The 25,273-nt window shown below is 53.7% G+C and overlaps 2 protein-coding genes across 12 annotated transcripts in view; one reads left to right on the forward strand and one right to left on the reverse strand.

Moving 5' to 3' along the window:
* The window catches only part of CSF1R (colony stimulating factor 1 receptor), a 29,116-nt gene extending 15,081 nt beyond the window's left edge, over nt 1-14,035 (forward strand). Inside the window, exons 10-21 of the mRNA XM_045437333.1 lie at nt 1,316-1,431; nt 6,416-6,542; nt 6,658-6,762; nt 7,240-7,350; nt 7,932-8,094; nt 10,164-10,255; nt 10,354-10,451; nt 11,373-11,495; nt 11,576-11,687; nt 12,230-12,329; nt 13,195-13,303; nt 13,402-14,035. Of these exons, the coding sequence (XP_045293289.1) occupies nt 1,316-1,431; nt 6,416-6,542; nt 6,658-6,762; nt 7,240-7,350; nt 7,932-8,094; nt 10,164-10,255; nt 10,354-10,451; nt 11,373-11,495; nt 11,576-11,687; nt 12,230-12,329; nt 13,195-13,303; nt 13,402-13,584 (1,439 nt within the window). The 3' untranslated portion in view covers nt 13,585-14,035. The remainder of the gene's footprint in view (nt 1-1,315; nt 1,432-6,415; nt 6,543-6,657; nt 6,763-7,239; nt 7,351-7,931; nt 8,095-10,163; nt 10,256-10,353; nt 10,452-11,372; nt 11,496-11,575; nt 11,688-12,229; nt 12,330-13,194; nt 13,304-13,401) is intronic.
* A 526-nt stretch (nt 14,036-14,561) lies between these two features.
* HMGXB3 (HMG-box containing 3) overlaps nt 14,562-25,273 on the reverse strand; it is a 48,156-nt gene continuing 37,444 nt past the window's right edge. For 10 of the 11 annotated variants that reach the window (XM_045437321.1, XM_045437306.1, XM_045437259.1 and 7 more), the window contains 6 exons: nt 24,432-24,616; nt 20,736-20,955; nt 19,750-19,883; nt 18,810-18,926; nt 16,989-17,198; nt 14,562-15,976 (listed from right to left, as the gene is read on the reverse strand). In XM_045437321.1, coding sequence (XP_045293277.1) covers nt 15,509-15,976; nt 16,989-17,198; nt 18,810-18,926; nt 19,750-19,883; nt 20,736-20,955; nt 24,432-24,616 — 1,334 coding nt within the window. In that variant the 3' untranslated portion in view covers nt 14,562-15,508. The remainder of the gene's footprint in view (nt 15,977-16,988; nt 17,199-18,809; nt 18,927-19,749; nt 19,884-20,735; nt 20,956-24,431; nt 24,617-25,273) is intronic. The other variant, XM_045437316.1, reaches the window with a different exon arrangement.

The following is a 25,273-nucleotide window of genomic DNA, read 5'->3' on the forward strand; positions in this document are numbered from 1 at the left end:
TTGACAGCCTTCTCCATCCCTCTTGGACTCTTCCCTCCAGAGACACAAGCCCCGTCCATTCAGGGCCACTGTCGGAGGGTGGGGCTGATGGCCAGCACTGGGCGCTGACGCAGGCTGTGTCCGTTTAGAGGAAGGGGTGCCTTTCTCTGTGTCGCACAAAGTCTCCAGGTGTCTGGGTCTGAGAGGCCCAGAGCCGTAGAGACCCACAGCACCTTCCGACTTCCAACAGCCAGGTTTCAGCACCACTGTGTGGCAAGCCCCGGCGAGACCCTCTGGGCAGACGGACAGAGTGGGAGCCTCGGACTGGCTCAGAGGTGGCCCCTCAGGTGCCTTGGGGCAGCTGCGACCAGGGCCAGATTCCACGTGCAGCTGCCCGTGGCTGCTCTGTCTCACTGCTGGTGGTCATATATTAAAAAGACCATACTGACATTTCACTGCATGCTTACCCTGTGCCAGGCATTGTGCTAAGCACCTTACAGTCATTATCTCAGCGAGCTCACATGACCCCAGGAGGTTGGCACTATTTTCCTTCCCGCTTGGGAGATGATGAATCTGAGGCTTAGGGGGAAGTCACACACGTTCAATGTCACACACCTCCTAAGTGGCAGAGGTGAGATCTGGCCTCAGAACCATGTTGGTGTTGATGTGGAAAATGGAAGTTACGTCCTTCAAAAGCATTGAAAGAACTAAGGTTATTGGTCTGGGAAGAAGAGAGCCAGTGGCCATGAGCCAGGCTTTCAGACCCTTAGAAGGGCTGTGTGGTTCCAAAGGGCCCTCGAGGAAGCAGCAGGGAAATGCTGGGAAGGCAGAGTTCAGTCTAACATCCAGGTCTGTCTGTCTGAGCTGCCCAAAGGCATAGGAGCTGAACACCCATCACTAGTGTGTGTGTGTGTGTGTGTGTGTGTGTGTGTGTGTGTGCGTGTGTGTGTGTGTGCGCGCACGCACGCGCGCGCACGTGTGCGTGGAAGCCACAGCCGGTACTAAGCCAGCTTGCTGCAGAGGCTCCTTGCACTGGCAGGAGTGGGTACTGCATGACCTGAGGGGTTTCCCAGCCACAGACGCTGTGACCTCGGGCAGGGTTTGGGGCGAGGCATGAGCAGAACTGGAGAGGCCGTCCTCCCCGCCCCTGGCTGGGGGCGGGTCTACAGGAAGGCTTTGCGAGGGTCTGGGGCTTCTGGGGGAGAAGACTGCTCAGTCAACAGGCATTTACTGAGCATCTACTGTGCTCCAGGCAGTGCAGTGGCCTGCTCTCAGTGGTGGCGGAGGGTCCTGAAGGCCCCCTCTGCCGGCTCCCTCCTCTGCTCTCCCTTTCCAGGAGCCCACACGCAGCTCCCCGAGGAGCTGCTCTTCACGCCCGTGCTGCTCACTTGCATGTCCATCATGGCCTTGTTGCTGCTGCTGCTCTTGCTGCTTTTGTACAAGTATAAGCAGGTGAGCCTGGGCAGGGTGGCGGGGTGGGGAGCCAGGCGCCTGGTGGCCTGGGGGAGTGTCACCGGGTTGCAAGGATCTAGCCTTTAGCCCCCGCACAGCCAGTCTTTCTGTCACCCATTCAGCCAGCCGCTCTTCAGCGGGCGCCAACTGTATGCGAACGTGAGTGGCTGGGTGCCAAGTGAGCCCAAACTCAGAGCCTCTGAGGCTCTTGCCTCGTAGGGTTGACCGTCTAGAGCAGGAGATGGCTGCAAGTCAAATAACCGGAAAAGACAGGGTATGGATTGCAGAGCTTAATGCCCTCAACAATGGCAGCATGTAGATAGCATCACTAACCCCATCTTACAGAGTTGGAAGCTGAGGTTCTGAGAGGTTTAGACAGTGCTCTAGTCTACAGCCAGTCAGTGGCAGAGGCTGGGTTTTAAAAAAAAACATGTTTTTTAACCATCACGTGAAACACTGAATCATCTTATCTTTCCCTCGCAACAACCTGGAAGCAGGGAGTGTAGCAGCCAGCATTTTACAGTAAGGAAACTGGGGGGTGGCAAGGTTGAAGAATCTGCCTGAGGGTCCCAGGTGCCTCCCACATGCCAGCCCGAGGCCTCTGCCACCTTGCCTAGCTGCCTTCCTACACAAAAGATGGTGGCCGCTGCAATAGATACTGAGGCCTGTGGGAGGTCAGAGGTAGAAGGATCTCTTCTGTTGGTGAGGAAGGGAGCCTGCTTGGAGGAGGTGGTTGGCATGGGTGGGACAGACCTTGAAGAATGGGGGTGGGGGGTGTGCAGCAGGGGGAGACAAGGCTCAGGGAAAGGGTATCTCCGGGGAAGGGTAATGTGTGCAAAGGGGAGGGAGGGGGGAAAGACAGAGGTGAGTTCTGAAAATACTGGTCCCTGGAAGAGGGAGGAGGCAGGTGGGGCAGGTTGAGGGGTCCAAGAAGTTGGACCCCATCCTGTAGGCTCAGAGCCATCCGTGGGTTTGAACAAGGGAGCAATGTGATTTAGGGGTGAATAACCACCTGGTGGGCCTCCTCTGCTGCCTTCTCTTCCCCACCTCGGGGGTTTTAGTATGAGAAGAGGGCTTGGAGTAGGCAGTGTGGACAGGATATTTGGGCACCCTGGGGGCCATGGGGTCAGCTCTCATGCTCATGCCAGCACCCAGCAAACGAAGGCCTCAGACCAAGACTTCAGGGATCTGTGTCCAGCTCCAAAACTGTTTTGCCATGAGACCTTGGCTGACTCACTGCTCACTCTGGTCCTCAGTTTCCCCACCTGTAACCATGGTAACATCTTCTTCCTTTGACATTCCAAGAGCCTCCTGAGAGTCTGGGGTTGGGAGTTGGATAGATGTGGGTCCTGTCTCTGCCAGTCTCCAGCTATTAGAACTCTGGGGAAGTTGGGAGTGTCTCTGTCTCTGTTTCTCCAACTGTGAAATGGGGTTAATAATGGCGGCCACCCTACCAGGCTGTCGTGAGGATTCAACAACGGAATGTAGGTAGGGGACTTAGCAGGGTGCTGGGCACAGACAGAGCTCAGGACGGAAGCTGCCCGCCCTTGTCCCAGGAGGAAGCTGACTGGGGAACCTGAGTTAGCTCACGCATCTTGGGACTGGAGGGGTGTCTGAGGTTGGGCATCTCCTTGACTACACACACACAGCGGGCCCTGCTCGCCCACCTCTATGGACAGGACTTAACTCACTCTTGTGGCCGCCTGTTCCTTCTCTGAGCAGCTCTGATTATTGCCAACTTCTTCTTTATACGGAGCTGAAAACTGCTCCCAGTGCCCCACAGAGCTGCCTCCTCAGCCCATGACACCCCTACTGAGATTCCAGAGAAGGGTCCAGTTCCCTCTCCAGCCCTTTCTACCTTGAGCTGTCCAGCGCCCTCGGCCAGTGTTGGTTTGAGGGCACCTTATCTTCTCTCCATGGGACCATTTTTGGAATGTGGAAACACCTCATTTCCCATCCAGGAAACTCAGCTGCCCCCTGAGCCCATCCAAGGCCAGGAAAAGGAGGGCATCCCATGAGACAAGACCTTGAGGGGTCAAGATGGCCTTGGCCTTGCCTCAGGGCCTTCCACCCAATTCCCCTCTGCTTTGCCCCATGGGGTTCTGAGATTTGCCTCTGCACTGAGAATTCAGCCTGGACTAAGGGGTGGCTCTAGCTGGGCGTGGGGGGAAGGGCTGTTTCTGCCTCAGGGCTGAGTCATCGCCTTTCTGGCCCCAGCCAGACCACAGGGGGGCCAAAGGGGGAGGAGAAAAGGTCAGGAGTCAGCAGGCTGGTAGGAGGGACTCAAAGAGGAAAGGATGAGATAGGGAGGAGTGCAAGCTGGGATTCTGGAGTCAGAACCGACCTCTGGGGACTGGAGGCCTATTGGGGCCGGACAGAAGGGTCTCCAAGGTTTCCAGTGGGACATGTTGAGGTCACTACCTTCCTAAGACAGAGACCATCCAACAGCCGAGAAACAGCAGGCCTAGACAGGGAGGGCCACAGGACTTTGATGTCTCCCTGCCCATCTCAGTCGCCGAGGGGCAGTGGGGGTGAGACTGGGCCTGGGCCCGCTGCGAGGAATAAGAAACATGGAGCACACTGAGTGTTCAGCTTGGCTGAACGCAGCTCACAGCGGTGCTCAAGGAGCACTCCCTACTCTCTTTGGAACTACTCCCGTTAGCAAACCTGGTTGAGGTGGCCCATCCTACCTTCCCTGTAAGGGCTCTCCCTCCGAGGAGACCCTCTACATAGAAGCCCTGGGGAGCCAAGGTGGCACAGAAAAAGAGGAAGGGATAGGGACGCCTGAGGTGTGGCAGGGAGAGAGCTGTGTCTTCCTCCTGGTAGAGTCTGGGATTCAGAGATCTGTGAGATCCAGCCAGACAATCTCTTCCTCCTGTGATCCCCCTCCCTTTCCCCAATATCCCCTGCCTGGCTGGGGGTGGGGAAAGGAGAGCAGCTCTGGGGAGGGGGCTGACTCAGGCCCAGCTGCATGGGCCAGAAGAAGGAGAAGTGGTGAGGAGGAAAAACAGCTTTGGCCACAGAAGCCCCCTGGGGACGGAAGTGGCCAGGGGAGGTCAAAGAATCCCTTCCCGGCTTTCTCTCCATGTTTTGGTTTGGGGAGGCACCCACACGCAGGGCCTGAATCCTCTGTGCCTCAGGAGGTTCCTCCTTTTGTCCCGTTTCAGACTCTCCTCCCAAGTCACAGCATGGATGTTAAGTTTAGCTATAGTCTCTCTCCTGAATCAGAACCTGGAAGTTCTTCCTTATGTCTAACTGCAGTCTTGTCTCCCAAACTACCATCTGGAAGCTCTCCCTTACAGCTATCTGGAGTCTTTTCTCTTAACCTGATGCAACTTGCAGCCACAGGCTGCCTTCCTCCCCAACACCCACTCACATACCCTTTAGCTCCCCTGGGCTGGGTGACCCGAGAAGGAGCCCAGCGGCTAAGCACAGCCCAGCTGGTCCTTGTCCCCTAGGGCTGACCGGAAAGAGGTGGACTGCTGACCCAAGGCCTCAGTGTCCTCCACCGCCCAAGCCCAGCTTCCACTTTCCACCTAAAGCCCATCTTCCATCAGCACTTCTCCTGGGCACCACCCCCTGGCATGATGCCCCCAAGCAGCTGCCACCCTGGGCAGGAAAGAGGGGCAGTCACTCCTCCTCCTAGATCTGGCTCTGCCCTCTCCCTCTCCCTCTAGCTTAAAACAAATGCAGTGCAAAGTCCGTGTAAAGACCGGCATCAAGCCCTCTAGGGCTTCTCATTGCAGCTAGGAGGGAATCCGCTCATCCCAGCGCTCAAGACCTTCCTGTCTCTGGAACAGCCCTCACCTCCCTCCAGCCACACGGGCACTGGCCAGTCCCTCGGACTTGCCAGGACTTTGCCCACCTGCAGGCCAACGCATCTGCTATTGACTTTACCTGCAAAGTGTTTCGTCTGCCAGTCACCTGGCTGGTTCCTCCTCAGGCCTTCCCTGCCCTACACCTTCAGTTGCACCTGGCTCTCTCTGTTCCATCACTTTGCTTTATTTTCTTCACGGCACTAGTTGAAAATGTCCTTTCTTTCTTTCTTTCTTTCTTTCTTTCTTTCTTTCTTTCTTTCTTTCTTTCTTTCTTTCTTTATCTATTTATCTATTTAATTTGAGTTGAATGCCGGTCTTAGCCCCCTGAATGCAAATGCCACGGGGGCAGGGCTTTCTCTTCTTTAATTCTGAATCCGTGGCATCTGGCACAAATAGGAGTTTGGTGAAATATTTGTCTGGAAATGTTATTCAGCCTTAGACAGGCAGGAAATTCTGACACACGGAGTAGCCTTGAAGACATTATACTAAGTGAAATAAGCCAGTCACAAAAGGACACATACTGTGTGATTCCAACTAAATGAGGTACCTAGAGTAGGCAGATTCAAGGGATACGTGGCCCAGGGCTCAGGGGAGGTAGGAAAGGGGAGCTGCTTAATGAGTAAGGAGTTTTAGTCGTGCAAGGTGAAAAGAATTCTGGAGACTGGTTGCATAACAATGGGAATGAACATAACTGTACACTCAAATAATGAGAATGAGAAATTTGAGATGATAAATTTTCTGTTGTATGCATCTTGCCACAATTAGAAATAAACCCAGACACTATTTGGATGGGAGGATGGGGGGATGGATGCATGGACGGACAGACATACTTCAAGGGCCCCCCACCCTCCTGGCTCGAGAATTACCAAGTTATCAGAGCTGTCAAGGCTCTCAGAGGTGACCCTGCTCACATCTTTCAGTGCACAAGTGGGGAAAACCAAGGCTTAGAGAAGGGCAGGTCACATGGTGAGGCCAAACCAGTCAAGGACGGGGCTCTCAGTGTCTTGGACATGGGATGACCCGGGCCCTCTCACCACATCTCAGGCCACCCCTGCCTCCTCCCACCATGCCTTGGGACTGCCCACACCCCCTGCTCTTGGGGGTTGGGGATGAGATCCCACATCTGCCTGCAGGCCTGGTTGACTTTCCCCCCTCTTCCTCTGCAGAAGCCCAAGTACCAGGTGCGCTGGAAGATCATCGAGAGCTACGAGGGCAACAGCTACACCTTCATCGACCCCACCCAGCTGCCCTACAATGAGAAGTGGGAGTTCCCCCGAAACAACCTGCAGTTTGGTGAGATGAGGTCTTGGCACCCACCACGCATACATTGCAGGAGCCTATGGGCCCTTTGTCGGCGGGGACCTAAGGAGACTGTGTGTGTGTGTGTACATTTGTGTGTGTGTGGCAGGTAAGACTCTTGGAGCCGGTGCCTTCGGGAAGGTGGTAGAGGCCACAGCCTTTGGTCTGGGCAAGGAAGATGCCGTCCTGAAGGTGGCTGTGAAGATGCTGAAGTGTGAGTGAGGGGCAGGGGCTTCGGGAATCTGGGGGAGCGGGTAGGAGCCCATGTACCTGGGGGAGGGGCTGCCCTGCCATGAGAGACACATTTTCGGCCTATCACAGCCTGGGGGACAGGGCCTAGGATTGGGGGCAAGGACTCTTGGCTTCTTGAGTGAGCCCCAGCCTCCCCTTAGCTCCTGGGTGTGGAGGGGCTCTTTGGAGCCCCAAAGAGGCTGGGGTGCACAGAGGCCACCCTGGGCCACAGCTTGGCTGCCTGCCACTCGAGAGCAGCTCAGTGACAGGCCATCTCTCCTCTCTCTCTCCCTAACTCCTATCTGTGTGTCCGCATTTCTCCTCTTCCCTCTTTCGGTCACTGGTCACTCTGGGGCCCTGGGTATGCCCTGCTTGCTCTCCTGGGTGTCTCCCATCTGTCCGTGTGGCTCTGTATGTCCTGCCCTTCCCCATCTATGGGATCTGTGGCTCCATCTCCCAGCCACTGCTCATGCAGATGAGAAGGAGGCCCTCATGTCAGAACTGAAGATCATGAGTCACCTGGGCCAACACGAGAACATAGTCAACCTTCTGGGAGCCTGTACCCATGGAGGTGAGGGGTCCTGGCAGGCATTGGGGCCCATAGCCACCCCACCCCATCTTCCCATCTCCCCAAGTTCTGGAAAGATCCCTATCTATCTCAGCATTCCTCAAATTCCCACACCAGGTGCCTGGATGGGTCAGAAGCTGTTTATGAATGATAGATAGTTCTGGGAGCTATCTCTCAGACTTTGGTGGGTATCAGAGTCAGCCAGAGAGGGGAATAAGAGTGCAGGTCCCCAGGCCCTGCTGCAGGGAGTCTAATTCCAGGGGTCTGGAGGGAAGATCCCACCCAAAGACACTTGGACATTCACCACAGGGTCCACAGAGGTGCCCCAGGGCCTTGACCTCTACGGAACTGTCACAGATATCCTTTGAAGAAGGAATTCTACTACGGTTTTTTGAGATTCCTCTGCTTTAGACAGATGGGGTTACTGAGGCACAGAAAGCAGAAAAAGCTGCTCACAGTCAGGATTAGAAATCAGGGCTCTTGAATCCCCATTCCAGGGTGTCCTGTTGCCCTGCCCCATGTCTGTTCACACGGGGGTGGGGGGGATAAGGAGTGCACTTACCCCACTCTCTTGGCTGCTCTAGGCCCTGTTCTGGTCATCACTGAGTACTGTTGCTACGGCGACCTGCTCAACTTCCTGCGAAGGCAGGCTGAGGCCATGCTGGGCCCCAGCCTGAGTGTGGGCCAGGACCCCGAGGCAGGCGCTGGCTACAAGAACATCCACCTGGAGAAGAAATATGTTCGCAGGTAGTACCCTGGCAAAGGACAGGAAAGAGGCTGGGACTGGGAGGAAGCCCCAGGGTCTGTCCCTAAAGTGAACTCAGGCTTCAGTGGCTGTGTGGCCCTCACGTTCCACGGGGAGTAGTCACCCCAGCTTCTGTGGGCTAACTCAGTTTTTCTACTACTTATTTCTGTCATCCAACAAATAATTGAGGACCTACTATGTTCTAGGAGCATGTTGGGCAAAGATGGGGGGCTAATAGTCTGGTGGAGACAGGCGTTAATGGTATCGTCACTTGAATGTACGTAAAAGGTCAGCCAAGATCCGTTCAGGGCTCTAGCAAGAGATGGGCAGGGTAATGGCCCTGTTTTTCCCATGCCATCAGGGGCTGCAGAGCACCTGGACAGAGTCTGTTGGTTGTTGGGTGAGAAGGGGCAAAACAGTCTGTGGCCAGGTCCCTGATCTACTTGGGCCTCGGTTTCCCCAGGCAAGCCATTGAGGGGTTGAGCCTCTCAGAGACTTTCCGTCTCTGTTATTCTGTACTGCTGTGATTCCTGGAAGCCACTCGGAGACAAATGGACAAAGCCACATGGGGAACCAGAGAGAGGAAGTGGCCAGTTTCATGTCACACATGAGTCAGGGGCAGGGGCGGAGCCTGGGCTCGGATTCTGCTCCCTTGACTCCTGGTCCAGTTCTCACCTGAGCCACAGTGGTGTCCTGGAAGTCTCAGTCTTGAGGGTTGTGGGGCCTCAGGGCCAGGCTGCTGAGACAGGATCAGAACAAGAAGGGTGTACAATGAACCCCTATTTTAGCCACTGTCAGCTGCCAAGCCTGGTGAGGCAAAAGGGGAAGGAGGCCATTTAACTCCATCCAGTATCCTCGAATAGGAGGGCTGGCAGGATCTGCTTCCTCTTCTGGTTCTCTGACACCCCTCTGAAAGGGCGGCTCACACTGGGCCTCTGCAGGCTGGAACCTCAGGCCAGGTCAAATCAAAATGAGAACTAAAGTGAAGTATTAACTTCTTATCTTCAAATGTGCAGATGGGGAAAGGATTCATACAGTGGGGTCACTTCAAGGGCAAATGGCATGGGAACCAATCCTGCCAACCGGTTCCCAGGCTAGAAGTATAGTTTCTAGACCAGGGGAGGGGATGGTTTTGCCACAGTCAGAGCATAGATAAGACACTCTCTTCTCTTTCTGGGAACACTAGAGTATGGGCGTGGTCAAGGTGCGCATCTCCATTGCAGAGGGGACAGGAAGGGGAGACGGCCAGAAATCACACGTTAGAATACTAGAAACAGTAGTGGCTATTCAATCTAGAGAAGTGTTTCTCCAACCTACCTACGATTGAAAGCCTATGCTCACAGCCATCACCTAAGAGCTGTTAGAGACACAGCTCGGGCCCACCAGACCTGCTGAATCAGAATCAGCATTTAGATGAGACTGCCCAGGTGACTCCTACACTCATGAATTACAGTTTAGGAAGCCCTCCTCTAGACCAGAGGCCTCCGCTCAGGCTGCCCACAGGAACTGCCTGGAGAGGTTTCAAAGTGTGAATGACTGGGTTTCACCCCTAATTTCTGAGGTGTTCTGGGCATGGGGAGAGTTGACAACTCCCCAGGTGATTGAATGTGAAGCTGGCCAGTGGTGAGAGCCACTGTCCAGGCGGGGAAGGCTCAAAGAAGGGGCCCTAGAATATCCTCAAATCCCTGCAGGGCTGTTATGGGAAAAGGGAGCCTACTTCTGTGTGGCCCTTGAGGGCAGAGAAAGGACCAGCAGGAGGAAAATCCCAGGGGCAGACTGGCATTAGGAAAAGCGCAGAACTTTGTAATAGGCAGAGAGCTGCCCAACGACAGAACAAATTGTAAGCTTCCTCCCTGGGATGGCCAAGCAGGGATCAATGATCGCTTACACAGAATGTGGTGGCAGTTAGGGTTGGGGGGGTTCCTTGTCAGAAAGGGATGTTCAAGTTGACCTTGAGGTCCCTGCCCTTCCCTGCTGATTGGAGAGGACACGGGGAGCTGGAGGCCAAGGCCCGCGCTGGTTAGTATAGCAATGGGGACTTACCCGCCCCCACATCCTTTTTCCTATATAGAGACAGCGGTTTCTCCAGTCAGGGTGTAGACACCTATGTGGAGATGAGGCCTGTCTCCACTTCTTCTTCAAACGACTCCTTCTCTGAAGAAGGTGAGGAGGCACTGGGTGGCAGGTGCGGAGGGCGGAGGACAGGGGCCGCTGGGGGCTGGGGTGTGGTGGGGCTGCCCTGACACCTCTCCCCACACCAGACCTGGGCAAGGAGGACGGGAGGCCACTGGAGCTACGGGACCTGCTCCACTTCTCGAGCCAGGTGGCCCAGGGGATGGCCTTCCTTGCCTCTAAGAACGTGAGTTGGAAACTGGGTCCAAATGTGGTCATCCAGGGAGGTGGGAGGTGGCTGAACCCCCACATCTCCCGTGAGGCTGGGTGATTAAGGATGAAGGGGAGGAAAGGGGAGCACGTGGTGAAGGCAAGGAGGAGCCAGGGTGCCAGAGAGCAAGTGGGCAGCGGCCACACAGCCTCTCGGGGTGAGTGGGAGAAACCCATGCCTGAAGAGTTCCTCAAACTCAGGACAGTGAGGGCCTCAGCCTGAGCAGACCTGTTTCCCTGGGGTGCAGCAGGCCACGGAGGACCCCGTTTCCAAGAACAGGCCTTATTCCTTCAGTTTTGGTCAACAGCGTGAACAAGACGACTATGTCCTCTTGTGAAGCACACGGTCTCGTGGGGCCCATAAAGGAAGCTCCCTGAGTTGTCGTGAGGGTAGGAGATGATGTGTACAATATGCCCAACTCAGGAGGTTCCCAGCAGGTGGGGGCTGTGACCGGCCCCCTCACAGCAGATTTGGGAGGGCAAAATAGGGTTACGGTGTGTGCAGATGCTTAGGGAAGAGCCTGGCACGGTCGGGCCCTGAAGGTGGCAGCTGCTATTAGCAGCAGCCGGTGGGGTCAGAGGCTGTTTCCAGCACCAGGGCTCATAGCTGCTGAGCACAAGCGGGTCGCCTGGCTCTGAGTCAGCTCCCACTGCTCACACCCAGTGGGCCACAGTGATGGTGGTTTCTAAACACCCAACTTTCCAGCCATATGAAACTCCCTCAGACCTGGATCTTGGTAGCAGGTAGGGACGGGAGCCAGGGTACAGGACCAAAACTGACGCTCACTCCCTCGACGAAGAGCCCAAGGCATTCTGGGGGGACCCTGGCTGTTCCCCCTGCACCTCAGGATCAGGTGGGGGACGGGCCAAGACTAACTCTGCAAGTACTTTCTGTCAGTGCATCCACCGGGACGTGGCGGCCCGAAACGTCCTGCTGACCAGTGGGCGTGTGGCCAAGATTGGGGACTTCGGGCTGGCTAGGGACATCATGAATGACTCCAACTACATCGTCAAGGGCAATGTGAGTGCTGGGGAGGGTGGGCCGGGCTGGGGAGGGGGCAGTGAGCCGGGGTCTGAGGTGACCGGGTTCTTCCGTGCCAGGCCCGCCTGCCTGTGAAGTGGATGGCTCCAGAGAGCATCTTCGACTGTGTCTACACGGTTCAGAGCGACGTCTGGTCCTATGGCATCTTGCTCTGGGAAATCTTCTCACTCGGTAAGCCACTGGGCCAGTGCAGGCTCAGCCTGGGGCTGACCCGTGTTTGGTTACCATGGTGTCCTATACCTCACGAAGGATGCCAGCCAAGGGTGTTTGCTGCCCAGGGCAGAGGAAAGGCTGGTGGGAGTGAAGTGACAGGCAAAGTGTCTGAAAACCAAGCAGTGCAGCTCCCGTGTGGGCCGGGCAGATGCTCCATGCTGCCAGGCATTCCCTCTGGGCTGTTCCTTCATCTGCCTGCCAGTGCAGTTGCTGCTTCCTCAGATGAAGTTTTCCCTCCTTGTCTGAAGTGTGCACATCTCACTTCTGGAGTGCTAGGCACAGAGACTTGGGCTAAGCCCTTCAGCGAGCTCCTGTAACCTCTTATTCCAAGCCTGTGCTGGAATTCTTTGTGTGGTGTGATGAGGCCGGGGTGAATTTCACTGAAATTCCCAAATTTCACTGAAGCCTATGCCTACTGTAACTCTTATGTAGGTGTGGGTGTGGGGGCAGGTGAACGTGAGCCCCGAGCATGGGCTCCTACGTGCTCTTGGCCTTTGCAGGGCTGAACCCCTACCCTGGCATCCTGGTGAACAGCAAGTTCTACAAACTGGTGAAGGATGGATACCAAATGGCCCAGCCTGCATTCGCGCCAAAGAACATGTAAGTGAGGGACCCCAGGGAGGAGAGAGGACTCCCCAGGCTTTGGCTGAAGGGGATGGAAAGGTGTGTGGTCTTAGTCTCTCCCTGTCCACAGTGTTCCAGGGCCAGGCTTCATCTCCCCCACAGTGGGCCAAAACAAGCCCATTTTAGGGAGTGCGGGATTTCCGCTGGTTTCCAAGTAGCTGTTCTCAGAGGTCTCTTAAATGGGACTGGTGCTAACTCAAATGATAGACTTTGAAGTCAGACTCTATTATTATGTCGAGGCAGACTCTTCTCATTTCTTATCTTGGCTCTCTGTGGTGTCAGCCACTCCTTCACTGTGTAACCAGCCAACCTGCAATGCAGCCTCCTAACCATCTCGCTACAGCTGGCCCACCAAGAATTGCCGCCTCCCTACCCTCGCCATGGCCTTTCCGTGGGCCGGCAGGCCATGAACTCGCCCAGCACACCTTTCCCCAGCCACTCTCGACACAGCCGCTCCCGTGTCTGGCCAGGCACTTGTGGCCGGCTCACTGCCATGTTCGTCTTTTGTTACAGTCATCTCAGCCCGCCTCTCAGACCTACCTGCAGGCAGCGGGAGTGCCCCTTCTCAGTTCTAGGAGCCTGGGCAAGATAGCATCTCTGAGCTTTTTCTCCCCTCAGCTGTCAAATGGGCGTGATGAAAATAGCTTCCAAGGGTTACTGGGGAGATTAAATGAGATAATGCATATCAAGGACTTAGCACAGGCCTTGTGTCAGGCACACTTTTCACTAGGTTTCAGGACCTCTGCTGGGCAAGACTGTAAGGGTGTGTGTGCATGTGCCCACCTGTGCATGTGTGCATATTGGATCCCCAGACCCACGGGCAGCTTCTGTCCTACCTTAGATATAGCATCATGCAGGCCTGCTGGGCCCTGGAGCCCACCCGCAGACCCACGTTCCAGCAGATCTGCTCCCTCCTCCAGAAGCAGACCCAAGAGGACAGGAGAGTGCCGGTGAGTGGGGCCGGCCTCAGGGTGGGTGGCTGGCTCCAGCAGGGCCGGGCTGGGCCTGAGAGGTCAGGACTGACCACCCCCGACTCTCCCACCCTCAGAACTACACCAACTTGCCAAGCAGCAGCAGCAGCAGCAGCAGCAGCAGCAGCTGCCGCACTGGCAGTGGCGGTGGCAGCAGTAGTGAGCCCGAGGAGGAGAGCTCTAGCGAGCACCTGGCCTGCTGTGAGCAGGGGGATATCGCCCAGCCCCTGCTGCAGCCCAACAACTACCAGTTCTGTTGAGGGGACAACAGGGAAGCGCCACTTTCCCCTTCCTCCAAGCTTCAACTCCTCCGTGGATGGGGCACCACGGGGAAAACCTACAGACTCTGCCCTTGGTCATTTCACTCAACAGCCCAGCCCAGCTCTGAAACTCAGGAACGTGAGATCCACGGGGGTCTCGGGAGGACCCCACTTCCAGGGCCTGGGCCATCACTGCCAATCAGGGGCTAGGGCTGAGCCCCCCACCCCGCCCACTGTTCTCAATGCTATGGCCTCATGTTTGCTATGCTGACTGGGAGAACCCCCAGCTCACTCTCTTAACCTTGTTCTCACTTCCAGGAACCCCTTTCCCTAACTCCCTTGTCTCACTGGAAATGGACTGATTTTACGGCCATAAGTGCCCTAACATTGAGAAGACAAGGCTCCTTAGGCCTTGGCAGAGGACCCCCCCTGTAGCCAAGTGAAATGGCAAGAGCAGACAGGTGCTCAGAGACTGTGCCTGGCCCAATGCCTGAGAGCAGCGGGGGGGGGGGGGGGGGGGGGGGGGGGGGGCGGGGCTCTTTTGTAAGAATGAACTGTACCTCCTAGTCCCTGCCCTTTGGCCTTCTCTCTACAGCCCCACCCTCCCTGGATCTGGTCCCTAGAACGAGCCAGGTGGCAGCTAAAAGTTCGGGGTTCTGCCCCCCCACCCCCACCCTGTCGTTCTGAGCTGGAAGGCAGGGGACCCGTGTGGCTGGCCACACCAAGCAAGCAGCACACACTCCGACAAGCTGACTCCTCTTAACTAACAGTCACGCTGCGGGACGTCTCTGTCATTAAACTAACAGCATTAACACAGCTGGCCTCTGGTTCTTTGTGCCACACGAGGGCCTGACGATTCCCTGGGACCTCCTTCCATCCTTCTTCATGTCCAGTGACCACTTCAGCACCTTGGCCATTCAACCACACTGTGCCCCACACAAGGAGCGTGGAATTGATTCTTGCTTCACCAAAACAGATAATTTAATAAATTTTATTCTTGGCAGGGGAAGGAGGGGAAAAAAGCCACCTACTCCACTCCTCTCAATAAATTAAATAACACACGGCCAATTCCCGTGCCCTAAGCAAACCTTAGGCACTTGAGCCAGTCCCGCTGTTTCCTTATGGCCCAGTCTGCTTCCCCTTCACAGAAGGGAGTTTTTCCTACTGCCGCCAGGTTATGTCATGCCAGTGGGCCACATCCCTTCTGTGGTGAGGATCCAGGGCCCAGAAAGGATGTGGGGTGCAGCAGCAGTGGCCAGGGAAAGGAGGAAGGGGGTCCTCTTCCTTAAAGCTCAGGGCAGAGAAGACAGTCCTGGAAGAGAGCGGTGGCTGTTTCTCCTTCCTCAGCTTCCCCCAAATCTGGGTGCAGGAAGAGTAGGAAGGAAATGCATCCCCCCTCTGGGAAAATCAAGAGCCCAAAGGGACCCCTAGAGCTAATGAGGCCCCAAAGGCCCCCAAGTCAAAGGCAACAGGCTAAAAGGAAGTTGTGTGGCCACAGGGGCTGGAAAGAGCATTCCCTGGGGTGGGAAGAGTTACCTCAGTGGCCTTCCCCCCCAGAAGGCCGGACTCCGCTTCAGCCCACCCCAGGACCTCGACCCGGACCCGCAGCAGGCCCCAGGGAAGCCATCCGCTACCAGCATTCCCTCAGCCTCCGTTCCCCTCTGTTGAACATCCTATATCCCCTAAGTGCTCTCTGGGGCTAGTAAGGAGTGTCCTGGTGCTTCTCCTGACCCCCAGGAGATTGAGAACCATGGCTCCCGTGCCCCACCATGCTCAGGAAAGGGAAGCTCTTTGGTCAGTCCCAGCATCAGAGGCCTCCCCAAAGGTGAACATTCCCGCTGGTTCCCTGGATGGATCTGCCTCGGGCAAGGGCCTCACTATGGCTTGAGATGGTGCAGTCCCAGTCCCGGTGCAAGAGCCTGGCTTATACTGTCACTGCAGCCACCTCCTCTTCCTCACCCTCTTCCTCAGCCTCTGTCTTGATCTGAGCAACCCCAAGGCGGTAGAGGGTGTCGCGGATGACCACCTCGCCAGGCTGGCAGCTCTGCACGATGTCATGGATCTGCCGGTTGACGATTTCGCGGCTGGTGAGGAAGTCCATGAGGCGGTTGTAGAGGTAATAGTGGGTGGCATTATCAAAGGCAATGGGCCGCTGGCGGACACTGTTTGGTTTGCTGTCTGCAATGGAGGCCAGGATGGCTGCGTAGGGTGCTAACTCAGGGCACAGGGCTGAAGAGTGGTGCCCGGTACTGGGGTCACCAAGACTGGACTGTGTGTCTATATGGACGATGTGCCGTGCGGCAGTCTTGGTGGCCGGGTGCTGGACGGAGTGCTCAGCCTCCATCACGTCCACAGTATAATGCTGGTCCAAGAGCTCTGGGCAGGATACGCTCTAGAGGAGAGAGAAGAAACCACTCTGACATGAGGGAATGACTGAGGCAGAAGCTGTGTGGTGGGGGACAATGAAGGCTGTGGGGTCAGTCAGCCCAGTAAACCCTCACGTCTCCACATATGCCTACATCTCCTGGGTCAAGTCCCCTCTCTTTTTCCTCGGTGCCTCTGTCTCCTCATGAGACGGGGACAGCAACAGAGGCCACCTCCCAGAACAGATGTTGGATTACCTGAGCTGTTATCACTTACTACTGTGCCTAGTCAATTCAGGCTGGGGCTGCGGGGAGTGGGGAGAAGGGGGACCTCGCTGAGGCTCACTCGCCTTTCGGCAGTGCCCAGCACAAGCTCACAGAGCCAGTGAGTCCCAGGGAATAAGCAAAAGATGAATGATGACAATGATGTCCCCCTTTTTCCTGTTGCCGGTCCTAACATGTCTTCCAGCAAAGGGCACATGTGTCTGGTAAGAATCACTGCCTGGTTCAAAGCACCAAGAAGCAGAGACAAGGGCTCTGCCTCTAATCTGCTTTTGTGACACTGGATAAGTCCACCTCCCCTCTCTGGACCTTACTCTACCCTTTTAGTAAGAAGAGTAGATTGGATACGACCGGTGTTTTCTAAGCCTCTGTACCTCTAGATCATAACAGGTATGCCATGCGGTATATTCATGGTCAAATCCAACACCTGGCTGGTCTGGGTCTTTAGTACACCAACACGCATGATGTCTCCAAAAAGCGGCAATTTTCTAGGCTTATCTGGAGGGCAGCTCCTTTGACTCCAAAATATCTGTGTTTGGGACATCCTGGGCACTCCTCAGTGACATGCTGTGGCCTCACACGTACAGGGATTGGTCAGTAAAAATTTGTGGAGTACATGCTGGTTCAGAGCATCAAGACAAAATAGTAGCGGAGACAAAGGATGCTGGAGATGGTTCCCGTAAGGCCTTCCCAAAGAACCAGGAGGTGAAACATGGTGAGTCTGCGGGATTTATTCCAGTTCCTCAGAAGGGAACTCACCACAGGTGGCTCCGCAGGACTAGAGAAGCAGCCCTGGTTCCTCCCCCACATCTGGTTGGTCAGCTCTGGGTAGCAGAGGTCAGCACACAGGGCCACTGGTGTGGCCATGTCTACCACGTAGACAGGTGGCCAATGGCGGGAAGAGACCAGCAGATCCACATGGTCGCGGGCACTTTCGCCCCGCACGAGATACTTGGAGCCACAGATCACCTGGGCAGGGAGATGGGAGGACACAGCACAGCCAATCAGCAGACAGACTGAGTTGAGTCTTCACTGCCTTCTTCCCAGGAATAATCAGGTTTTGTGACTAAAGCCATGGCCGTCCTGCCAGAGCCTGTCACATCCTGCTTCCTACTTCTGTCCCTAATTGAAGTTGTTAGTTCGTCCCCGACTTCCTGAGAGAATAGCTGGGACCATTTGGTCTTCAACTGAGGCTGAGAGGCCCCAAGGGCATCTGCTCCAAACCCCACCCTCCACACTAACAAGCACTGTCGAGTCCAGTGGCTCCAATTCCCAGCCACACAGCACCGGCAGCTAACAGCTGGTTCAAGATGGAGGTTCCAGGGCCCCACTCCAAACCTAAGGAATTAACCTCTGTGGGTGGGGCCTGAGCATCTGTATTTTGAGCAGCTCTCCAGCAGACCCGGATATGTTGCCCAATGTTAACCAGGAAACACCTCCACCAACAGGGCCCCCCGCCCCCAGATGCCACTTCATTGCTGAGGAGCTCTGTGTACAGTGGGGAATCCTGCATCTGCCTCCACCTCCCTACCTTCACCCCTACCAGTCCTGGCTATCACCTCCTAGTAACCCTGCTCACCTATCACAGCCCTGAGCTCTGCAGCTCTCACAGCCCTGTGTGGTCAAATGCTTCCCACGAGACAGTCCCCAGTCACATGAGCACAGTCCCCTGAGCAGGCTCTGTTCTGCCAGGGAGAGGCATCAAGTCTGTCCTTCAGACGCAGCTTTTGTCAAAGAAGCTGATAATCAGATTCTCTTTGGCTAGCCAGTCGCCACGTCCGCTCACACACCTGAATTAACTGAAGGCTGTGCTGGCAATCTCTGCCCTGTTTAAATACTCGTTCAAGGGGTTTTCAACCCCAGCGTCTTCCTTGGCCTGCTTTGTCATACGGCGCGCAACCTTCCCAGAGTCATCCCAGTGTCTACACTGTTCAGGCTCTACTGACATAAGGCGTGCTCTTCTTAAACCAAAATCTGAACTACGGCCTCCCCAGTTCCCACTCAGAACTGTCCAGTGGGCCCTTCATCACTCTCAGAAGGAAACCCAGACTGCTACTGTGGCCTACAAAGCTCTACATGATCTGGCCTCTGGTGACCCTTCCAACCTTCCTCCTCTGGGCTCACTAGGCTTCCCCACTCAGGACTTAGTGGTCAACCCCTCCCTCTGCTGGAACATTACTTCCACAGCTTATCACTGGCTGCTCCAGACAGCAGGTCCCTCTCTGTTATCTTCTATCTCAGGTCTCATCTAGTTCCTTCAGAGCTAGCGCCATAAGCCATGGTGGCTTTATTTCCCCTCTAGAATGAGATCATCTAGTGGAGGAATGACATCTTCAGCGCTCACCTCTGAATCCTCAACAGCTATGCAGGGCCAGCATGTGGAAAGGGGATTAATCCTCATTGGTGACAATGCAGGCTCCCTTCCTAGTGCAAACGCTGGCAACTGACCCTTAAGGAGCTACTCCACAGGCTGCCCAGTGACCTAAGTGCCAGCTCCCACAGGATGAGCTGGATCAACCAGATTCCCTGTGTGGACAATCTGGTGTGGACAAATTCACAGTATCTTTCTTATCCTCTTACCTGATGGGGGCACACCTTGTAGATTTTACCCCCCGTGAGATGAGGTGGGGGCTGTCTAACTCTGGTTCCATTCTGTACAGATTCATAGAGGGCCAACAAGGAGAAGCAGAGCTGTTCCTGGAGCAAGACAAGATTAAAAACAGAGCAGTAAATGCTAAGGGACCAGGCCTGGTATGCAGCACCAAATGCTCACTTCGATATCCAAAGCAAAAGAATAAACTGTCAAGGCCAGAGTGGGCCTTGGAGCCTCACTAGCCCAAAGTCCTCTGAGGGCCGTGAAAGGACCAGGTCACAGACAGAGCCAGCCAGAATGACCAAAGTGCCAGACTCTTGAAGCCTGGGGTCTTCCTACTTTTTACAGGGCAGGGAATGCTTCAAAAAAAGCTAACATTTGAGTCTGAACTTGAAGAAAGCGTAACATTTTCAATAGCATTATTAGTATAAAAAAAAGGAAATAATATATGCGTAAAACACACACATTCACATATACGTGTGCACGCACACACACATGCATACACACACTGTCTCTCTTCATGCATGTAACAGCATTCACTTTCTCAGAGCCAGGAGAGGTGATAACCACATACTGCAAAGTGCCTCCCTTACAACAATTTCATGGGTTGGTAGTTTGGTTATTTCCACTTTGTAAACCAGGAAAATGAGGCTGAGAAACGTAGGGGAGCTTATCCAAGATCACGCCCAGTAAGTGGGAGAGCCAGGATTCCTGACCCCAGAGTCTGGGCCCACAGAGGAACTGACTGGAGGCAAAGGCCTCCCATTCCTGTTATGCTCTGGCTGCGGACCACATCCCAGGCCTCCCTGACTGCCCGCACCTTCTGTCCGGTGAAGGCACTTGTCACGGGTGCTCGTATCCTTGCCCAGAAAGGGCAGCCAGCCTGCTCGCAAAGTCCCTATCTGCACTGCCACCCCCGACACTCACCTTGGAGTCTTCTGTCCCAAAGGGGATGCCACACTGCCTCAGCAAGTGCCGTAGCTCCTCCTCACTGTAGGAGCCAATCTCCTCAAGCTTGCAGGTGCCCTCGTGGAGTAGCCTCACCAAGGCACTGCCATGGCCTGCAAGAGACAGCCCTGTTGAAGGGGGGGTGGGGGGGCTGCTGCCAGCCAACAGAGGTCACGGGTAGCCCCTCATGTGTGAGGATGAGAAGCCGGGGGGGGGGGGGGGGGGGACGAGGCCTAAGTACAGCAGGCGGTGGAAGCAGGCTCTGCCCCAAGCACTGCCCCGGGTGCTGGAGGAGGTGGACTCAAAGAAGGTCTTATAACTTCTGCAGATATTTGAAGTCTCTCAGAACCGGCTTTCTACCCTTGAACATCTAGGGAAGAGATCCAGTAGAGCGCCCTCAAAGAACCTCAAAATGGGTATTTAAGAACCAAGATCTCAGATGCTTACCACAAGGGCAGCAGCAGATGAGCAGTACCGCTCATTTCAAGAACACTCTCTGTACATTGTGTTCCTGAACCTGCCTGGCCAACAGAGAACTATGTGGAGGTCTTAGAAAAGAAAACCAGCTTCTGGGTCTTGAAACAGTAAACATGAGGTGAGACCTCAGCAACTAATGTTAGGAAGCACTGTTTGAGAACCAGCCGATCACAACGTATTAAAATACTTTTAAGATCATCTGAGGTCATGTCCAGAATTTAAAAAATGAAATAAAATAGGAAATGTATTCCACTTGGTAAGGAAAAGTACCGTTTTGTGAAAGTTGGCTGGCAGCTCTCCAAAATTCTGCACCATGACTTTAATCTCTAGGGAATTTTGTCACAGACTGTCACTATCTTTCTCCAAAGAGCCCTCTAGGCGAGCCTGCCCATCGCACCGCCCCCGCCCCCCCACTTATGCTGTCTGGCCATGAAAATGTTCCAGACTCTGGACTGGGCCCTCCCCTGACCTGAGTCAGGTGATCTCACCAGGTACTGGCTGCACATCCAGGTTTTTGTCTTTCTCAGTGTTGACGACCACAGCTCCTCTCATGAGCGGTGGAAAGAAGGGGGCAATAACAGACGCATCAAACTTGGTGATAGGGATGCTGGCAGGGAAGGCCACCTGCTCAATCACCTCTGTCTCCATTGTGGCCCAAAAGTCCTCCACGTTTACCTCACTAGGGCCCAAGAACTCGGGCCAGGTGAACTAAAAGATAAGGATAAAAATGATCAAACTGTAGGAGCCACAGAGTATGAGCAACAGAACAGCCCCCCTTCTTGATACACTCCGGACAACAAAGGTGGGGGGCAGGGGGGGGGGGCATCTGACGGCCATGCACAGCCAGGGCACCCCCAGATCTGACATCTTAGTACCCAACTGCCTTTTGGCTGCATTCCTCTCTCCCATACTACAGCACTCCCCAACACCCGAACAATCCTATGTCCTTTCTGCATCCATCTATAGTCCAGTCCTCTCCCTGACTCGCAAGGAAAGAGGGACTACCACTGACTAACCGCTATGTGCTGGACACTGATTACTGCTCTGTAAGTCTGGGAGTCTGTCTGAGGTGACACTAGTGCAGTAAGGGACAGAGTAAGAATGCGAACAAAGGTCCAGTTCCAAAGCCTAAGCCTTGTGTTCCTGCCACCCAGGGCGCTAGTGCACGCTGTGAGCAAAGAGCACAGATGTCCCACCACACTTTATAGCTACTGAGCCCACCCTCTCCACAAAACAAGGGGATGAGAAATGCCAGCTGACTGTGCTGCTGTGTGCGCAAACTGTGTGGTGACTGTCATCAGTCCAGACAGTCTTCCTCTATACAGTCCCTGAGGGGAGAGGCCACCAGACAGTCTCCTCAGGGACAAATGCAAATGTAAGTTCTGTTCAGAAACTTCTTGTTCCATTTCCCTGACATCAGAAGAGCCTCCACCTGCTTCCCTCACACATCCGTCACACCACCCCGCACACACAAAAGGGAGAGAATAAAGTAAGTCCTGGTCTCTAGAAAGAAATACCCAGTACCACAGAAGAGAAGAGACGCCTATACTGAGAGTGAAGGGAATTCTACGCCATTCTCTGAGAAAAAGCCTTGACTGACAAAGCAGGTACCAGGCAGGTCTACGAGACTTAAGCTCTGCAGGGAGGTGGACATCTGTTTACTTCTGGAAACCAAATGGTCTCCGAAGCCAGATGTGTTTAAAAACAAAAAACAACAACAACAACAACAACAACAAAAATTGGAGCTCAGGGCCCCAGGAGTGAGCACAGCAGTGCTTACAAACTCAGACTCTGGAGTCAGACAGCCAACACCAAGGTCCAGTTCTACCCCTCCTGGCAGGGTGAGCTTGGACAAAACCCCTGGGCTTCAGTCCCTTCATCTATAAAAATCTCACAGGCTTGGAGAAGTAAGTCCTATAATAAAGCACTGAGCAGAGCCAAAGAACTTGGCAAACGCAGTAACATGCTCAATAAACCCTAGCTGCATTACTATTAACACTACACTATAAAACCATGAGATGAACAGATCTGAAAAAGTTTGGCAATAGCCTCTTGATGACATAACACACAATAGCAAATTTTTTTTTATAGTTTACTTTATCTACAAACAACACTTACAAGACTCCAGGAAGCACTATGCTTACGTTCATATGTCTTGTTATGTACCACCATCCTTCAAAGGAATATGTAATCAAAATATGTTTTTTTTTTTTTTTTTTAAATTGGGAAGAAACAGAGGCATGTGCATTAAATCCCTAATAGGCTCAGCTGGCCATGCCAAAATGCACCCAAGCTTTGCTCTAGAGGGCCCGCACCCACCCCTGGTAGAGAACAGATGAGCTGAAGGTCCAGCGCCTCAAGAGACACTTCATGTTGCAAGTTCAGGGATGGGGAGCTCACACCCCACCACTACGCTACTGCTAGCCTACTCACAGGCATGCAGACCAGACCTCTCAGCATGATCGTGGGAGAGAGTTCAGGAACCTATGGGATTTTTTGAAACACCATGTAACCAGGTTAAGAAAAATTCCTATTCTTCTGAGTTTACTAAGAGTTTTATCAGAAATTGGGGTTGGGGCGCCTGGGTGGCTCAGTTAAGCATCTGACTTTGGTTCAGGTCATGATCTCGCGGTGTGTGGGTTCGAGCCCCGCATCAGGCTCTGTGCTGACAGCTCAGAGCCTGGAGCCTGCTTCAGATTCTGTATCACCCTCTCTCTCTGCCCCTCCCCCACTCATGCTCTGTCTCTATCTCAAAAATAAATAAACGTTAAAAAATACAAAAATATAAAAAAAAAAGAAACTGGTGTTAAATAATAATGAAAGCCTTTTTTACATCTAATGAAATGATCATATGGGTTTCTACCTTTTACCTGTACGGCAACAAATTACATTAGTATATTTTCTAACGTTGAAACAATCTTGGTTTCCTGGGATAAGCTTAGTCATGATGTGTTACTCTACTCACTGTTATTATCCTATAGAGCACTGTGTCATCTATATTCATGAATACAATCAGCTCCGATTTGTTCTTATAGTAAATGGCTGGTTTTATTTTCAAGGTTATTTGGTCTTATACAATGAGGTGGAGAAATACATCTGCTTTTACCATTCTCTGATCAGAATCATAGATTTCTTGGAGATGTTAGAATTAAGGTATAAAACCCATCTGAGTTTGGTATTACCTCTGCGAACGCTTTTTATTTAAGGACCTAAGTCCCCGATCAGGTCACTCTTTTCCACACTTTCTTTCCATGGCTCTCATCTCACTTGGTGTAAGTCCTCACAGGGGCCCATGTGCCCCCATGGAGTCTGGCCTCCCAAAGCCTCTTGAACTCACACATCCCACCACTCTCTCCACCGCTCTCCGCCAGCCTCCTTGCCATTCCTCAACCAGGCAGAGGAAGCCCACCTCAGACCATGTTTTGTTGCTCTCTCTGCCTGGAATATTCCTCCCCTGAGAGCTACGTGGGCTTCAGATCTCTCCTCAAATGCCACCACATCAGAGACGCCTCCCCCTACTACCCTCTAGAAAACAGGAATCCCGCTCTCCACCAAACTGCTCTCTTCTCCTCACCTGCTTTACTGTCACTATGCTACTTTTAATTACTACTTACTACATATAATATAGACACTGATATAACATACAATTATTAACAATGTTTGTTTCCTGTTAAATTCTCAAATTTGGGGATTTCCCACATTCCCAAAGCAGGATTCGAGCCCCATGAGCACAGGAACTTTATAGGTTTTTTACTGCCATGTCCCAAGTGTCTAAAAAGTGTACCTGGTTCATGTTTAATAAATTTGTTGGTTGGGGCGCCTGGGTGGCGCAGTCGGTTAAGCGTCCGACTTCAGCCAGGTCACGATCTCGCGGTCCGTGAGTTCGAGCCCCGCGTCAGGCTCTGGGCTGAAGGCTCAGAGCCTGGAGCCTGTTTCCGATTCTTTGTCTCCCTCTCTCTCTGCCCCTCCCCCGTTCATGCTCTGTCTCTCTCTGTCCCAAAAATAAATAAACGTTGAATAAATTTGTTGGCAAGTAACAAATGCCATAATTTCCATCCAGCCTTCCTTAGATAAAAAAGCCACTCCCCTCTCTCAGGCAGGACTGGAGCCATCTGTTCCTGGGACAGCATGAAGGTGGCTGCCGAAGTGTGAGGACAGTTCTAAAGGCGGCAGGAGATACTTACTTCCACACTCTTCAGTGCCAACACATTTTCTTCATTCCTCTGGGCCATTTCCACTTTGGGAGCCACACCACAGATGCCACAGATCATGTCATTGTAGTCTCGGACAGTGAGGCACTCGAAAGCCCAATAGCCATTGCACAGCAGCTCCTGCAGCTGGCTCAGCTCCTCCAAGGTCAGGGTCTTTTCTGCAAGGAGAGCAAGAGTTCTGAGAAGTCACAGCAAAAGACCGTGAGGCCACTGGGCACGAGCCAACGGCCAGCAAGAACACCAACTCTGCAAGACTGCTTCTCCCCTAAGAACACCCCAGGGTCAAGCACCCTGGCCCTAAGGGCTTGGGTGGCAACCCCAAAGGGCAATTCCAATCAGAGTTGTAACCACCTCGCACTAAGTACCTACTAGGCACTAAACACAGTGCAAACAACTTCAAATACGTTACTCATTTAACTCTCACATCTTTATGAAATAGAAGCTATTCTCATCCTCATTTTACAACTGGAGAAACTGAGGCACAGAGAGTAACTTGCTCAAAAATACACTGCCACTAAGTAGCAGTGCCAAGACTCAAACACAAGCCTGTTTGACCCCAGAACCTCTGCAGTACTCTATCTGACCTCCTAGCAAGCAAGGTGCAAGGGAACGGAAACCTGCAGGGATAGGAAGGGAAAAGCACCAACAGAGAGAAGGAAAGCAAGGGGGAAAATAATTGCTAATAATAAGGAGGGTGGTCACCACCCTCAGGTCTCAACATGAGCCCTGGGACCGGTAGCAGACCTCCAGAAGCTATGTACTCAGAGTGAGTCTGATCAACATGCAGTGAGGCCTTGTCTACCCATATGATTAGA

Source organism: Leopardus geoffroyi, chromosome A1 (assembly GCF_018350155.1).
Source record: "Leopardus geoffroyi isolate Oge1 chromosome A1, O.geoffroyi_Oge1_pat1.0, whole genome shotgun sequence".
Classification (NCBI taxonomy): Eukaryota; Metazoa; Chordata; class Mammalia; order Carnivora; family Felidae; genus Leopardus; species Leopardus geoffroyi.